The sequence below is a fragment of the Meleagris gallopavo genome, chromosome 21, assembly GCF_905368555.1.
Source record: "Meleagris gallopavo chromosome 21, MGAL_WU_HG_1.1, whole genome shotgun sequence".
Lineage (NCBI taxonomy): Eukaryota > Metazoa > Chordata > Aves > Galliformes > Phasianidae > Meleagris > Meleagris gallopavo.
Genome location: NC_139424.1, coordinates 5,629,513 through 5,647,346, shown reverse-complemented (window position 1 = coordinate 5,647,346; position 17,834 = coordinate 5,629,513). Strand labels below are relative to the sequence as shown.

The window sequence follows — 17,834 nt, the reverse complement described above, 5'->3', positions numbered from 1 at the left end:
ACACAAAGGGAACCAGTGCCCAGCAGGTACCAGAACTGTCTTAACATCTGGAACTGGAAATACTGCAGGTTGGTGCATTATATGCCAATAGATATCAAAAAAATCCACTATCTTTGTCAGTTTGGTCACTGGGAACCTGTGTGCTACTACTGAAAGTTGGTGTAGGAGAACAGGCATTGAACATTGAGCTATACTAGGGGCTTTGGAAAGGAAAATCTTGGTACTGATAGTGCAAGAAAATTAATTTGTTAGTAGTAATTATGACTTTAATGATAACAAATTCAACTGTGCTAACAGCATAAGGAAGCTCAGACAAACCATTGACACATGGAAGACAAGTGTATTTACAGTGATATTTGTACATGAGCATAAAAAACAGTAGCCTTTAATTAATCATATACACTTTAGGACACAAGGTTCTTCTCAGGGGAATATTTCTATTCCTGCCATGACGTTGCAGACTGTAATGCTGCTTAAATAACAACGGGATGGATGTTTCAGGATAAAAGCAGTCTTCTACATTCATAACAGAGTGGGCTGTAAATATATACATTTCAAAGTCATAGGATAGGCTGACAGCAAGTGATTTATCTCTTGCCCACAGAATATACAACATTATGTACATATGGAACATATACACTGGTGCCTGTAGGTGAATATTCACATTAGTGCTGATACACAAACACAGGCGTGAAGTCAGTACACAGAGTCTCTCTCCATCCTTTTATATACACAGTTCTTTCTCATTCACTGTAGATTTAGGACTTTACATGCAGAGCCTGAAGAACAATGTAGTACCTGGAGAAAATGCTCCCCTGCAGAGACAGAAAATCTGAAGACACCTGGAACAGCTGAAAGGCAGGAGGTTACCTCATCCTATCAATGGGCTGATTTTCCTCATAAATAGCAAGTCCTTTTGCACAGAATAGAGCTGTCTCTTAGCCACTGCCTCAGCAAAGCTTGGGTCAGTGATGGTTTTGCTCATGTTATGGTCCTAATAAGTGCAGTTTTTGGTTCCCTTGTGTTACTAGCAATATGTTGAGTTTGCCCAAGATGGGTAGGTATTCAGCTGGAACAAAGATGAAGCCCAGGTGTTGATGGCCAGATTTATCGTCAGAACGCCCAGGATGTTGAGTACAAATCCAGCTTTGGCCTGGAATTACAAAGCAAAAATGTTATTAATTGAACTGTATCTACACGTGGGCTTTTGGAACAGATACACATTGCTACTTCTGACTGCCATTGGAACATCTTCAAGAGGTCTTGAATGTTTTCTTAAAGCTCAATAGCTTCTTGATAAGGCTGTAAATATATACTTTATTAGTATATAAAGTGGGACCCCTATATATAAAGGGACTACTAATTAATTCAGACATTTATATTTGTCTTTCCACTTGATGTCAGAAGGGTGAGTTTTCTAACACTCTTTTAAGAAGAACCAATATTGGAGGGGGGAAGGGGAGAAAGAGATCAAAACTAGCCATAAAAATGATGAAAAGAATGTGTTTTTCTCACCATGTCTATAACCTTGAGATGTCCGTATGAGAAGACAATGGCGTTAGGGGGGGTGGCCACTGGGAGCATGAATGCCAACGATGCCGAAAGTGTACAGGGCAGCATGACATAGAGAGGATTGAGGCAGATAGATTGAGCCTGGGCAAGAAGGGAGAGCACAGGTGATGGTTTTGGTACACAAAAATGCATAGAAACCTTTTGGCAGAATATTGTGTTTGCCAGAAATCATCTCTTTCACAAATGCGGTAACCACTCATATGTTGGGTCTCCTTTAGCAACTTCTACTCAACATCTTTGCGCAGCAGCAGCAAGAATTGGTTTTGTGGTCAATGCTTTGTGTTCCTGATTGTGGATTTTGAATCACTGCTAAGGTATAAATTAATAATAATGTCTGTATTTGACTCAAAAACCAGGAAAGAGTATAAAGGGCCTTCAGTAGATTGTGAGCAAAGCTAAATTATTGGTGGAAACTCTGAAGGTGAGTGGGTCATCTTAAGGATTATTGGAGTCTGCGTCCTGTGCAAAAAGGTTTTGGTGGTTCTTACACCAATGTCAATCTGGAGCCACCATTTCACACTGCAGAATGACATCTATCATTGCAACAGGAGTTTCTTGGGGCTATTCTGAATTAGGTCACAGAGCTTGACTAATGCTATCGTCTTCAGACTTCTGGAAGGCCAGTGGTTGGAGTGAAATACGGTAATGGAATGTTACAGGGAAACAAATGCTGCTGCTGTCTTTGTGCAGAACAAATAGGAAAAAACGAGTACAGCTGGCAGTGACCTCATGGGGTTATTTAGGCCAGAAGGCAAAGTCTACTATGCCAATGAGTTTAATCCCTTTACTTTTCCCCAGCAATGATTTTAGGAAGGTTGAACTGAGCGCACAGTGTGTGTGAATTTATAAGCATTCACATACATATGTATTTATTTAAAGTTTTGCCTCCTGATCAGATTACATGAGCCAGTGCTTGGCGGTGTCAGCCAGCCACCTCTCATCACTGAGCATACCCCTGCCTGAAAGCTGCCTTTACAAGGGCGTTTTGAACTCACCATTGAAGCCAGGATGGGGAGAAAGAGGGTGGTGGTGGCCACGTTGCTGGCACACTCAGTGAAAGTAGCAATAAGGAGGCACAAGAGGAACGCAATGGCTGGATGAGGGATGTGCTCCAGAGGAGTCAGTTTGGTACCCAACCATCCGGACAGACCGGATTCCTGTAACAGAGGAAAAATGCCTGTCAGGACAGTAGGCTGATGAAGAAGTACCCGTATCACAATCCAACTATGTTTCCCTCATCAATTCTGCCCTATGGAACTTCTCATACAAACTGCTTTCTGTAGAAATGTGTGTAGAAGCTGTAAGGACTGTGTGGGAGACGCATCCTGGAAGTGTTATCTTCTGCTTGCCGCATTGATCAAATTGCATTTAATAGAATCTTTGGTATAATGGGGTATTTTCTTCATCACCCACTCTTCTAGAAACACAGTGAATTGTGCTGCTGTGCTGTACCATGTTGTTTGCACGGGCTACAAGGCACATCTCATCATAGGACTGCTCCTAAGGATGAAATCTGTCCGACCGCCACGTGTGTTTGGTGCTCCCAGCGTGCCCTCTTGTGTTCTGGGAGAGCACATGTGAAAAGCAGAGGAGGAAACACCCACGGAGAGCAGGTAAGCAGAGGAGTGTTACCTCACTGCCTTTGGCCAAGGCAAAGCCACCTCCCAGCAGGAACACGATGTTCCATGGCATTTTCTTGTGAACTACTTTCCAGTTCAGGAGAGCTGGAGGTGCTCGGATCTTTGTCTCGCTGCCTACAATCCAAACAAGAATTGGTTGTATATTATATTCTCCAAAGAAAGCGGTACTTGCCAATGAGAGGTAGGCTTAGTTGGAATACAAGGACATTTCTGTCAGCGAGATCAACATGGCTTTGGAATAGTCTCCAAAAGTGGGTGAGGAGATTTTAAAAATGTGCAAAAATATTAATGAGTAACCTGCAATTGCTTCAAAAAGCAAAGTGGAGTAGATGCAAAGTAAGAGTGGGTTAGGGGAATGGCAACATATCCAGAGAATGGCCTCTTCTCCCAAGTAATTAGTGATAGGATGAGAGGTAACGGCCTCAGGTTGCACTGGGGATGGTTCAGGTTAGATATTAGGAAGCATTTCTCCATAAGAGTGGTGATGCAGAGGCACAGCTGCACTGGGAGATTGAAAGTCCCCATCCCTGGAAGTGTCAGAACCATGGAGATGTGGCACTGAGCAACGTGGTCAGTGGGCATGGTGGGGTGGGCTGGGGTTGGACTTGGAGATCTGAGGGGACTTTTCATGGAATGTATGCCTAAAACATAAAACTATAACTATATAGGAAGAGCAATTTGAAATTTCTTTAGTGAATCTAAAATATAAGGTTTCCAGCATACTTGTTTTGGCAGCTGATGCCTTCATAAGCTTACCTGTCTGCTTCTTGATAGCGAATTCGGAAGGGATGATGAACAGCAAAAGTGAAATGAAGATGGCAACTGTAGCATCAGAGACAAAGCTGCAATGGATCAGTCAGAAAATTGGTGGTGTTTTAGGTGCATAAGGAACTGAAGAAACTGAATAATGCAATAATAAGTGCAAATTTTACTTCTAAACTTGGTATGATCGTGGAATATCCCGAATTGGAAGGGACCCCTAAGGATCATCAAGTCCAAATCCTGATGCCACACAGGACTACCCAAAATAATGCTACTGTTAGATGTTACTGTGTTAATTCACAGCCTAGGCAAGGATGCATCAGCAGGGAATCCTCATTAAGAAAATCATTTGGGAAGAGAAAAGCTAGGCTATGCTTTATTATTCAGTTGTTTCCTGATACAATTTTGCTCAGAGCAAGGAGGAGAAGTGATGGTACCTCGTATCATTTTTGTTGAAGAGAACTGTTGCCCATCCAGGTATGAAACCAGGGTCTCTTGTAAACCAGAGCAGTACCAGTAGGATGAAGAGGACCAGGACTGCAATCTCTGCAAATTTCATGGAACCCAATTTCTTGTTCTCGTCCTTAATAATTTGATAGGCCTGTTTCTCCTTGGTCTTTGCAGAGGGATCTCTCACACAACCAAAATTCTTCTGAAAACTAGAAAAAATGGGCAAGAAATATCAAAGAAATTTGCCAGATGTCTTAAGAGTTAAGAATCTAGACTTTGTAACTCAGACACGTTGTATTATATATATATGTGTGTGTGTTAATATAAATTATATGTTGTGACATCAGCAGCCACAGATGTAGATGGTAACTGTATTGTATTCTGTGCTGCCAAGATTAAAAAAAAAACACTTTCCTGTCCCTAAAAGCTTTTGGTTGAAGTGTGATACACACAGGGTAATAATGACAAGAACAGTGTGACTGGCATTGTGTGATCACCAGGAAGCAAACAGTTGCCGAGGTTTTTAAATTTACTAAAAAGGAGGATTTACAAATAGGACCTTGAGGAATGAAACACCATTTCAGGTATTGAGAAAGCTCTTTCCAGTTGGAAGAGGTTGAGGATAATACCAAAGTGGTGGTCCAGGTATCACATGGGTAATGAAAGCTGTTTGCATGGGGTGTTGAACTGGGAGCTGACACAATGCTAATCCTGCAGCTCTGCACAGCTTTCGTCATGAGGGAATTTACCAGCTCTATGCAGAAATCAATTTCCTGGCTTGAAGCACAGCAATCTTCTAGGATATGAAAGCAATGCAGCAGAACAGGTTGTGTGCAGATGGAGCTCCCTGTTTCCAGCCACGGAGTGTATTTTGCTGGGATTTCATCAGGTTATTGGAAAAAAAAATTGCAGTATTTTAACAGATACTCAGTGTGCGGTGCTGTTGGTCTCTGTTGTATCTGAATGCTTCTCTACTTGGTGTGTAAACATCAAGCATAGGCTTATCAGTGGAAGAATCACTCGTGGTACAGTATGTAATGAGTACTTAATAACAGACCTGTGCTCTAGTATGAGAAAGGTACTTACTTAAAGCCCAAGTACAGAATTTGCAGCCAAATCCAGGCCAAAATCAGCAACACAACCATGGTGGGAAAAGCAAAAGAGAACCAAGAGGCAAAGTTGATGACGTTGTCATTGTTGGGAAAGATCCTGCAAAATGTAGAGGGCTGTCAGCATCCCAAACTCTGCAGTCTCTTCTGTATTCAAAAACAGGAGGTGTTTTGAGGCTCCCCAAGGAAGAGAAGCCAACTTCCCTGCAGAGTTAGCAAACTGATATTTTCCTTCTCTGTATGAACTAGAAGTCAGCTGGAGCAGAAAGATGCATCTTAATAGATGTGTATTCCAAATCCAACCAGACTTACTCATCAACTTGTCCCTTCAGCACCAGATTTGGTGTTGTCCCAGTCAGAGTTGCAATCCCTCCAATACTGGCTGCGTAACAAATTGAGAGAGACATTCCTTTGCAGAGTTTCTTGTGCTTCTCGTCTACAGGGTGTTCATTTCTCTCTTTGCCTTCCTCAACTGCCAGAACATGGTTATTACCTAGGCCCCAAGATAGGAATGAGGGGGTTAGAGAAGCGACATTGGGTAGGAAAAGATCTTCTGTCTGTAAAATTCTGTAATTGAGGGCTAGGACACAACGGACTCAGAGCTGAAGGAGCCAAATTTCCTCGTTTTAGGAGGCTGGCATTGTTAAATCTTTGATATTCTGTCAATTTTTACTGGTTGTCGGTGAAAATAACCATTTTTCAGGAGAAGTTGATGTGATGAAGTCTGAAGAGATATTGTTGTGTGATTATATATCTTTGGATTAGAGAGATCATTCTTTGGATTAGAAAGATCATTTTAATCTCTAACCTTCAGGCATGAAATAGGCCAGAATCTGTCCCTCAGATGGACTGCTGTCTGACGAGTTACACAGCAGATTATAGTGGAACTGACATAATATAAGAGGAAATATCAAACCTAATGTGAGGTCTTCAGCTAATGCAGTGCTTATACATGTTGTTTTATTGAGCCACTGACCTTCATCCAAGTCAGTAGAACTTACTGTGCCTTTGATTCACGGAAGAGCCTCACAATTGCTGCAAGAACAGTCAGGATGCTTTAGATAAATTCCTTTTTCAGAACGACTGTGCCAGTGGAAAGCCATCAGAACATCCTATCCCAAAGAGAAAAATGCTCAGAGCCCATTCACCTTTTTCCTCCGTTTCTTTGAAGCTGTTTGATTTCGTTGGCTCTTCTTGCAGTTCAAAGGCCTTGTTGTCATTCTCAAGCACTTGGTTGGCTGCTTCAGATCCCACTTCTGACTGGTGCAACTGATCCAGAACCGCCTGTGCTATGGGCACCATCATGGCAGTGGTGGCTGTATTGCTGATCCACATGGACAGGAATGCAGTCACGAGCATGAAACCCATCAGAAGTCTGAAAGAAACAGGTTTGAAGAAGCTGGGTCAGAACTCAGGGCTTCCATGCCCTTTTCTGTTACAAAGTTTTGTTTACAAACGAGAGGTTTGGAAAATGCTCAGCAATCAGTTTAAGCAATAAGGAAAATGATCTCTTTCTTTTTTTTTTCTTTCTGTAGATTTATCCTACCTCTATCATTTAAGAGTCTCTTCTTACTCATATAAAATTCTAATCCTTGTTGCAGTATTACTCTGTTATTTGTCTCAAAATTATTCTTTAGATGAGATGTAGATTATACATCAGATGAAATGGGTTTTATCTTATATGCATTTTCATTCTATTGCTTTGTAATTTCCTTCTGTATTCCCTCTTCTTATGATCTGGGACAAATTAAATAGGGTAACGTAGCCTCTGCGTGGCTTAAAGCACCAGTCTGGCAAACAGTTGTTGTTTCCAAAACAAGCATCCCCCCATTTTCTCTTCTCCTTGCAATCAATATAGCATTTATAGAGTAGATATTTTCTATATTTCAGCCAAAGACTCCTGACTGTCAAAAGCTGTGCTCCTGCCCAAGCCCAGTAGCACCCCTGACTTTTCAGAATTGATTTCAGGCAACGCTGATAGGAAGTAATGCCTTGAAATCCTCTACCCCACATCGTTGTTGTGGCTGTTACTCACAGGGCTGGTCTGACACCAGTGATGAGCAAGACCCGCAGAGCAACGCGCTTGTGTAGGTTCCAGTTCTCAATAGCAATGGCCATCAGCAGTCCCCCAATAAAAAGCATATTGGTGTCCTTCAAATACTCCCTGCAGACCTACAGCATGGAGCAAGGGAGAGAGAACAGTGATAAGAAACCATCAGATAGAAATAAGGTGTTTTCTGAGGGGGGACCCTGTCCCAAAGTCATTAGTATGCTAACAATAGGTTGCATCTGATTAACGAATTTGCTTCAATTTCAGATTAGCAGCTCCACTCTGGGCACAATCAGGTTCTATCCCATAAACATTTTCCCAGAATACATTTTCTCATAACATTGGTGCAATGTTTTCCTCTTTGATTTGCACTCTGGAAATCCCCCTGGCTGCAACACCCATCTAAGAGATGGCCATTAAAAACCAACATCAGACGAGACCCCAATCTCTTACTGCTGTCGAATCCATGATATTCATCATTGGGAAGAGCAGGACGGGAAGAAGTGCTGTGACAGCCAATGGCAAAGCTTCCGTGCACCACAGCAGTGCCATCAGGATGATAACATACCCACATTGGGCCTCCTGGAAGAAGGGAGTGCAGCAGTCAGAATGGGCTCTACACCTCACTTACGCTCTGAGAAGGCAACAGCCCGTTGTTATAAACATTGCCTGATAAAGGGATTTGGGAAAAGGTTGTTTTCTGTCTTTTTCTCTCATCTGTCCCCCTAACTGCAGACCCTAATCCAGTGACAAACTACTCAACAACCCTGTCAAAACTGTGGGGAGAGATTGGGACCTTTGATGGGGGAAGACAGAAATAGATGACTTTGAACCTTTTATGATAAGGCATTGATGGTCCCTGCCTAGATATCTTGGTTTTGCTGATGCTGGTATTTTCTTTTCTTTTTTTTTTTTTTTTTTTCATTTCTGTCTTTGATTTGCAGAAGTAATCTTCAATCTAGTCAAAGTTTCCCCATTTTTTCCTCTGCATAATTCAGGATGTGGCCCTGGTGAACCTCTGGTAGCTTCAGCAGCCTGCATTCTTTCTACTGGAAATACTGTTATCTATTTTTTAAAATCAGATTTTTAGCTTAGTACAGACTTTGAAATGCTGACAAACTGGTCATGGGTCAGTTTCATCTTCCATTGACTCTGAGTTACTTCTTTGAACAAAGTATGATCTCATGTTTCGCATTATCTTTTTTTTTTTTCCTGAGAAAACAGACATGGTTTTGCTGCAGACAACCACTCTAAATTTTATATAAGACTATTTAACTCAGCCTTGGGCACCAGAAGGATTCAAAATACCATACCACAACATGGCATACTGCTAGGCTGCTGGAAAAAAAACCATGGGAAAGTGACGCTGCAGGACACATTATCTTCCTTAATTTGGAGCTGGCAAAATAATAGGAGCCAGCAGCGGTCAGAGCAAAGGATTTGGGAGAAAAAAGTTGTTGCATGGTCTTGGATTGAGAATGTCCACTCAAAATACACAGAATGGAGAGAACAAATGAAAGTGTACCAATGTTTATTGACTAAAGAATTAAGAAAAAGAGATTGAGAAGGTGATGGCTTGAGTACAGAGGATTAAACCAAGGAATGATGGAGGAAAGCAATCTTGGTGGCACATTACCAGGGATGGAAGAGTAATACTGGCAGAGAGTCCTGAAGAGATTTAAAGCCTTTTAAGCCTTATATTGAATGAGAGCGGCAGTAACCTTAATTATAGGTTCTGTCGAGCTCTGAAGACAGTTTCCCACTTTGATGGTCCCTTTTCTCCCTTATTTTATTGTTATGAAGATGCACCCATGGATGGCACCAATGGGAAATACTGACTGACAAAACCAAGGGCTTATTGTCTGGTAACAGCAGTCCCAGGAAGAGATGAAAAACAACACATCTACTTCTGGATACTTCAGAAATCTTATGATCCAAATCTCTTTTAACTCATTTTAACTTTGGCCTACAGAAAGTTAATTAGCAAAAAAAAAAAAAAAAATTGTCTGTTATTTTTTGTTTGTCGTTTTAGTAAGCTTTTAAGTGACAGTTTAAGCTATTTTATTTGCATAGCAAGGGAAGAGGAGGACATGCCTGATCAGTTACTGCATTTCTCCTCCCACCAGTGCCACTCCATTGTTCGTGCTTGCAACCCTCTGGCCCAAGCTCCAGAAACTCTCTGACTCATTGGTCTGATGAAAAGACTGAGTTCTACAGGGAAAAGAAATAGGAATAGTGAGGAAGAAGGGGCTGCAGAAAAAAGACAGAGTGAAGAATGGAGAAGAACTGGGAAGGAGAGCAGAAGCTGAGGGTCAGCGGGGATCAAAGGAAGGAGGTAGGACTTGGCATTCGAAGAGCAGTAGTGATGGGAGAGGGGATTGGGAGTGGAATGAGAGACCTGAAGAGCAGAGGTTAGATCTGTCTGCATGAGGAGAGCAGGAGAAATGAGAGTGAAGATTAATCCAACTGCTGGCACTCTGCCTGCTCTCAGTGCTGCGTCCGGCTGATCAATGGCTCAGAAATACCTGCCCTACTGCTACAGGCTTTCGCAATTAACTTCTTCTGAAGGAATGTTAAGCATTCTGTCTTTCAAAACGTGACGTTTTAAAATTTTAAATCTTTTTTTTTTTTTTTTTTTGAAGTTTATTATGGAAATAATGATTGGAAGAGTGAAATACGTTGCATTTTTTTCCCGATGTAACAGATTCCCTTATCTGAGTATGAGAGGTGACTCTTTTACCTGGCAGCAATGATGAGAAAAAATACCCAACACTGAAAGGAGACACGAATGGGATAATGTTAGAAAATCAGAAGGCAGTTTGGAATCGATCCTTAGAAGGTAAATTAGATTCACGGGTCCCTTCCAGCTCTGGATATGCTGTGATTCTATGAAGTGCCTGTAAGAATTTGCATGTTCTCTTCAAAGGAACGTCTCTAAGGACAGATTTTGCTCTCAAGTACAGTGTAAAAGGTTCTTACCTTGGTAGGAACAGCCAGAGGCAGTGGTAAGAAGAGAAGGGGCACCAGGATGATGACCAGGTATTTCCTGAAGGCAAAAACCACCTGCCAGCAGGGAGCCATGGTGGAGCTGGCCCGGTGCTGAAAGGCCCAGCACTGCTCCCGGGGACTATATAAACACACAGCAATATTAAACATTGACCTCTGGCAGCTGGGTGTTGTTTTTGGATGTAATCAGAGAAAGAAGGAAGAGAACAAAGAAGGGAGGGGACAGCAAAAGAGTGTCAGATCAAGAACTTTCTTACAACAGCCTTTCTGATAACCCGTAAATCCGGGAGAAGATTAACTCCTTGCGCCCAAGTTGTTCTTCAAAAGCATCCTGAGAGGTCCTTCACTTTGTGCAAGTGTTGATCTTTCGTCACTCCTCCTTTCAGTAGGTATCTCCCATTAAAAAAACAACAGAAACCTCACAACAACTTTCTTCTACTCCGTTTAAAGGGTGAAGGTTCTGGCCACCCGGAACAGGTTGGTATGTTATACAAAATGCCTTGGGCTAAAGAGGGAAAGTAATAACTCCTTCTGACTTGGCCTGTTGTGTGTGAATGCATTGGGCAAGGCTTGGCTACAGTGTCAAAAACTGCAAGCATCAGGCTATGGGTTTTTCACCTTTCCTATCTATCAGGTTTTTTAGGCGCAGCTGTGGTAGCTCAAAGGGCAATTACTATTATTATTATTATTTAAAGTGAATTTGGGAAACCTGGGAAATTGGTGGCAATTTTGGTCCCAATTGCAAAAAAGACTTCCAACAGTGAATTATTTGATTCTGTAAGTAGACAGGAACTGAGTGGAAGCTGTTAGCTCCAAAGGGAGCATCCTGCTAATGACACCTGGGTGTCTTTATTTGGTAGACCATGCCTGTGTAGCTTTCAAATAATGGTGATGTTTCCATTTCGTTGGTATTAATTGTCACAGCTATGTTTATAGCTTGGTCAAGCAGGGAGAGAAGAGAAGCAAAGACCTTGGGTCATCTGGTGATAGCTCCACCAAAAGCTTCTGGTGGTTTCTCTTCTCCAAAGAGTGGTGATGCTTTGGCACAGCTGCCCAGGGAGTGCTGGGATCCCCATCCCTGAAGGTGTTTGAGAGCTGTGGAGATGTGGCACTGAGGGATGTGGGCATGGTGGAGTTGGGCTGGGGCTGGACTTGGAGATCTGAGAGGTCTTTTCCAACCTGAATGGTTCTGTGATGCTGTGGTTAACACTCCCTCAGTGGTGTTGAAGGAGCGATGCCAGTTTACATTAACTTGGGACTACTCCAGTTTATGTAAACGGGTTAATCTCATACTCTGAATTGTGTTTTTAAAGTGTTGATTTAAAGCACTTGTTCTTTGTTTACAGATCTGGTCTTCGAGGCACCAAACCCTGATTTAGATTGGATAAAAGGAAAAGGTTGTTTAGGATAAGGGCGGTGAGGCATTGGCACATACTGCCCAGAGAGGAGTGGTGCCCATCCTTGCGTCCCGGGGGTCAGGCTGGAGGGCTCTGGGCACTGATGGAGCTGTGGGTGTCCCTGTGCATTGCAGGCACTGGGACCAGACGGCTCCTGGGGGTCCCTTCCAACTCCAGCCACTCTGTGATCCTATAAAACTAATCAAGCTGATTACACGTTTCTAACTACCCCATTTCCCAGGTTCTAACGTATTTTCCCAGGTTCTTGTGCGTCTAAATGGTTGACTACAGCTTGAAGATCAGCACAACACCAAGCTGGGAATCGAAATATCTTTAATCACTGCTCAGAAACCCACAAGCAGGGACCCCCATCAACGCAAGAAGACGCACGAAAGACGAAAACCCGCAAAAGCAGCGCTTCCCTCGGATCCTCCCCACTCCCATCGTGGGGCGGAGCCAGGGGTGGGGCCGCTCTGTCGATCTCTCCGCCCGTTCCTCCGCAGCCATGGCCGCCCCGTCGGAGCCCCCCACCGCCGCCACCCCCCCCGCACCGCCGCCCCCCGCCCGCCGCTGCCTCCCCGCTCCCTCCGTGGAGCCTGTGCTCTTCCTCGCCACGCTGGCTCTGGGTTTGCAGGGCCCGCTGGCCACCCAATACCTATGGGATCGGCTGGGGGCCGAACGCGGCTACGTGGGCCCCAATGGCAGCAGCCTCGACGGCTGCGGGAACGGCAGCGGAGCCGTCGAGCCGCTGCGGGAGGTGGGGAGCGCTGGGGGAGGGCGGCGGGGAGCCGTTGGGACGGCCGTGCCCACCCCGCATCGCTGTGCGTTTTTCTTCCAGGAGGTGGAAGCGCTGGTCGCCCATTGGAACCTCTACATCAACCTGGGGGGTTTCTTCGTGGGGCTGTTCTCCGTGACTCTCTTCGGGCCGTGGAGCGACAGCGCGGGCCGGCGGCCGGTGCTGGTACTGCCGGCGGTGGGCATGGCGATGCAGGCGGCCGTGTACCTCCTCGTCATGTACCTGCGGCTGCACGTCGCCTTCCTGCTCCTCGGGCGCATCGTCAGCGGTCTCCTGGGGGATTACAACCTGATCCTGGCCGGCTGCTTCGCCTCCGTAGCCGATAGCAGCGACCGGCGCGCCCGCACCTTCCGCGTGGCCGTCCTCGAGGCCTGCCTTGGCGTGGCGGGCATGGTGGCCAGCCTCGGTGGGGGCCGGTGGCGTAAAGCTGAGGGTTACATCAACCCCTTCTGGCTGGTGCTCGCCGCCGGCCTCGCTGCCGCCCTCTATGCTGCTCTGTGTCTGCAGGAAACGGTGAAGCAGCGGAGAGCGGCCAAGCTGTTGACTCTCCAACACTACAAGGCTGTCTACAAGCTGTACACGGCCCCGGAAAACCTGAGCTCCAGGAGGAAGCTTGCCCTCTACTCTTTGGCTTTCTTTCTTCTTGTCACTGTCCATTTTGGAACCAAAGACCTCTATGTTTTGTATGAACTCGGCTCCCCACTCTGCTGGGCCTCAGATCTCATTGGGTACGGCTCAGCTGCCAGCTACCTGGCGTACCTGAGCAGCCTGGGGGGGCTGCGGCTGCTGCAGCTCTGCCTGGAGGACACCTGGGTGGCAGAGATAGGACTCATCTCCAATATTGCTGGGCTGGTGGTGATTTCTCTTGCTACTACAACACCACTGATGTTTACAGGTGACGCAGAGCTCTTAAATCCTTGCATCTTGGGGGCGTAGCTTGGAGATGCCAGTTGATCGTAGAATCACAGAGTCATGGGATATCCCAAACTGGAAGGGATCCATATGGATCATTGAGTCCAACTGACCAACACGGCTTAGCAGGCATGATAGGGATGGCTTGATAGTTCAACTCTATGCTCTTGGAGATCTTTTCCAACCTTAATCTATGATTCTACGATTTTAATTCAACACAACTTCAGCTGAGCTTTCCCTAATGTACCATATCTTGCTTACAGGTTATGGGATTATGTTCCTGTCCATGGCAGCTACTCCAATTATCAGAGCCAAGCTCTCCAAGCTGGTCAGTGAGACGGAGCAGGGTAAGGAGTTGGCCTTAAGTGCACTTAAGCCATGTCCCAAAGCACTTGTCTTGGTGGGACATTGAAACCAAACTGCTTTGGTAGGTTAGTGCTTCCCTAACTCCTTTGGACTCCTGTGCCCATGCATTCACCCTCAAGGCTAGGGTGACGCTTGAAGTTGTCAATACTTATCCATTTAGGCTCACTGCATTTTCAAGATGAGGACAAAAAATAGGAAGCAAGATGGAAAACATTGCGTTCACGCTCAGGAACAGGTCATCCACTCATCAATTCGTTTCAAAGGGTCTGAGGAGCAAGAGTTAAATGGATTATATAACAAGCAGATATTAGTGATTTCCCTGGCCATGACTTTTCTCTGTAGATCAGTAACAGTGGGAAGAAACTTAGCGTTGTTAGAGGGTTATATCATTGACCATGGTGAAAGATCATGGATAACCCCGAGGAGGAGTGTGTTTGCCTTTTGTCCAGGAATTCATTAGAAAAGCTTACACTTGGTCTTATAGACTGCATGGAAATGCTTCTGCAGGCAGGGAGGGGAGAAGTGAGATGGGATAGACCTGAGGGTGACTTTGCAAAATTGGATTTCTTGCATTATTGAAGAATGAAGGTGGTAAACACTTGATACCAGATTTATGATGCTAAGCCTATAAAATGCAGCCCTCTGCTGCACTTAATGTTTAACAAGCGATAAGATGTGCCTGGCAGTAAACAGATTTAGATAACCCTTTCTGAAGCATTGGTAATCCAGCTGATAGATAACATCCCTGGTCAGCTCCTGTGGTACCATGCCTGGAAATCTCAGTGTTGGTGTTGTTACGTGGCTCTCTCACCACTAACATCCTGTATCTTTTGCAGGTGCACTCTTTGCCTCTGTTGCCTGCGTGGAAGGGCTGTGCTCACTTGTGGCTACAGGGGTGTTCAACTCCCTCTACCCTTCCACCTTGCACTTCATGAGGGGATTCCCTTTTCTTTTTGGAGCCATCGTTCTCCTTATTCCAGCAGCTATCATGGGGTAACTTACTTCAGATTTCTAAACTGCCAAAGAAATTGTGTTGTGTAATATAAGAATGATTATTTAGTCTTAGGGTAAGGGCTCAGCAAGGCTTGTTTTCAGTTATGCTTATGGGAAGGTGTTCAAGGCCCTCATCAGCAGAGATGGATGCAGGTTCATTTCACAGAATAATAGAGCGTGTTGAGGTTGGGAAAGACCTCTAAGATCACCAAGTCCAGTCACCAATCCATCACCACCGTGCCCACTAACTATGTCTCTAATTTCCACCCCCTTTTCTTCTGGTGTAAGTCCTAGTGATAAACCTACAGCCTGAGAACTGTGGTGGTCCATGCTCAGAGACCTTCCATGTCTCATTCCACTCTTAGAACAGAATCCAAAATCTGCAGTTGAATTCACACATCCTCCTTTGTGGAAGAGATGGAGTTCTCATAGGAGTCTCTGTTCAATTGTTTCTCTACTAATTAAAGCAAAAGTTTTGTGATGATAAGAACTGAATGCCCTGGAAGAGAAAATACATTGAGGCTTGTGGTAGAAATGCAACAGCTCCTGGCAGGATCATTTTGTTCTGTTCCTTTGAAACTTTAAAGCTGACTTCATTCAGCAAACTCTCAGAGTGCCTTCATAGCGCTGACTGTTCTTTCTTTCTTTCTTTCTTAGGTGGATAGAAATCCAAGACTCCAACCTTCAGTACAGCCACTTCTCAGATGCTTCCTCGTCCCCTGCAGATGGCTGAGCAGCAGCTTAGCAAGAGGAATTGGCCATTCTGACAGTGTCTGTCCATAGACTGCTCTTTGTTCTTCACTTGCAGAGCAGATCAGTGTCTGAAGGACACCTTGGTTGTCCTCAAGTGATTTTTAAATGCCCAAAAGTTGGAAGTCATGGCTCTGAGAGCCAGGGAAAAGTTGATGTGCAGATGTGAATATCTTCTTGCTCATTACAGAGAAACCCAAGGGACTACTCAAAAAGCCAATCAAGAGTAAAAGCAGTCTGGCCATTTGCAAGGCCAGTAGTGGTTGGGTTGGGTTTGTCTGGATTGAGTTTGGTTAGGTTGGGTTGGATTGGGCTGAGTTGGGTTTGTTTGGGTTGAAATTGCTTGGTTGGGTTTAGTTAGGTTGGGTTGGGTTGAATTGGGTTTGTTTGGGTTGAAATTGGTTGGGTTTAATCGGTTTGGGTTGGGTTGAGTTGAATTGGTTTGGGTTGAGTTTGGTTTGTAAGGTGAGGGTGGGGATGGATGATGAGAGAGAGTTGAATTGTGGCTTAATTGGTAATCTGAGTACCACAGTGTGCAGCAGATCAGCTGTTGGTGTGGAAGAGGCCCAGATCAGAGCCTGCAGGGTGAGGTAGCTGAGAACATCTGTGCTCCGAATCAGTGCGTTGTGATTAAAAGTCATAGGAATGTTGCAGGCCAGCAGTTTTCCGTGGCAGTGCTGTTGCTGTCCTTGTTCACTGAGCTAGTATAGCTTTGTAATGGTGTTCTAAGGAGAAAATGTGCTAGAAGTGCTTGTTGCTATGAGTGCCAATGGCATGTCGGTCTGTCTGCAGCTCGCACCAGCTCAGGTTGGATATTGGGAAATATTTATTCTCTGCAAGAGTGGTGATGCAGTGGCACAGCTGCCCATGGAGGTGGTTGAGGTGCCATGGAGATGTGACACTGAGGAATGTGGTCAATGGGCGTGGTGGGGTGGGTTGGGGATCTGAGAGCACTTTTCCAACCTGAATGATTCTGTGATTCTGTGATTGTGAAATCAAATGGCAGAGCCAGAAGCAGTCCTTCCTCATCAGCCCGTGGCGTGTTGGGTTGAGCTGCTAAGGGAACAGTATAAATGTCTTTGGAAGTTAAAATTCTTTTGTTTAAGGGGCATGATTTTTTGGCAGTGACTTCACGTCTGCCCTTCTCAGGACATGTTGATGCCAACAAGCAAACCTCCGCATTCATGGTATTTGTAATTGTTCTTTTCAAAGCATTAACTATATTGCTTCAATCCTATTTTCTTCACGCTGCCATAAACCATCAGTTCTGTGTACACTGCGTTGAACACAGAGTTCAGATGTCTGCAATAATGTGAAATTGCTTAGCAGTCAGATTACTTTCAGAGTGAGTAAAACCCCCATTTTCTTTTATGGCTCTTCAAAAGATTGCTCTTCTCTTGCAGCTGTTGATGAGATTCGCCCTTCCTTGCTCTGTCCCTAACCATGTGTGCAAAATGCTTATGCATCACTTTGTTCCCTGTTCATTAAGACTGGGTGATAAAAATAGAATCGGGGAGTGAGGAAGTGGGAAGTGGAGAAGGAGGGAGGAACTTTGTGTCAAACCACTTGGTCCGTGTGGCTGTGCCAATGGATGTAGGTTGGAGTGATGCAGCTTGATTCGTGGGCCGAGCCCTGGATTAGCTTCCTCATGGAGCAGGGCATGCTGCAAGGGTTGCATGTAGCTGAATCTGTGGAGTCCATGAGTCTGTAGATCTACCAACAGATTCCATGGCATCCAACAGTAACAGCTAAATGTTGTGCAGTGAAGTGAAACTGGTGTGCTGGCTCAGCTCTGCTTTTGTGTCAGCTTGCCTGCAACAGAGAAATTCAATAGGAACTATTATGGTCTATTTAGAAAATTGAAGTTTTTCTAGGCTCCCCTCCAAGAACTGCAAGCAAAGACATGATCTACCTGCAGGCAGCAGGTAGAGTCCCTGTGATGCAGTGAGCTCCATCAGCCCATGCAAAGACAGACCAAAATGTGGGTCTATGCAGAGAACTGTGCTTGGACAGTGTGCATCACACCCCAGC

General features: G+C 44.8%; 2 protein-coding genes across 2 annotated transcripts; one reads left to right on the top strand and one right to left on the bottom strand.

The window, feature by feature from the left end:
* Positions 1 to 244: 244 nt before the first annotated feature.
* Positions 245 to 10,726, bottom strand: SLC13A2 (solute carrier family 13 member 2). Its single transcript, XM_010721710.4, has 12 exons — positions 10,563 to 10,726; positions 8,037 to 8,165; positions 7,569 to 7,705; positions 6,682 to 6,908; positions 5,846 to 6,026; positions 5,511 to 5,633; positions 4,412 to 4,633; positions 3,969 to 4,054; positions 3,205 to 3,326; positions 2,568 to 2,729; positions 1,516 to 1,653; positions 245 to 1,153 (listed from the first exon to the last, which is right to left on the bottom strand). The coding sequence occupies exons 1-12, from the start codon at positions 10,662 to 10,664 to the stop codon at positions 1,028 to 1,030; spliced, it is 1,755 nt and encodes a 584-aa protein (XP_010720012.2). The 5' UTR covers positions 10,665 to 10,726; the 3' UTR covers positions 245 to 1,027.
* Positions 10,727 to 10,850: 124 nt separating this feature from the next.
* SLC46A1 (solute carrier family 46 member 1) lies at positions 10,851 to 17,174 on the top strand. The gene is made up of 5 exons (XM_085240521.1): positions 10,851 to 12,743; positions 12,825 to 13,677; positions 13,958 to 14,041; positions 14,897 to 15,053; positions 15,711 to 17,174. The coding sequence occupies exons 1-5, from the start codon at positions 12,492 to 12,494 to the stop codon at positions 15,784 to 15,786; spliced, it is 1,422 nt and encodes a 473-aa protein (XP_085096647.1). The 5' UTR covers positions 10,851 to 12,491; the 3' UTR covers positions 15,787 to 17,174.
* The last annotated feature ends 660 nt before the right edge of the window (positions 17,175 to 17,834 follow it).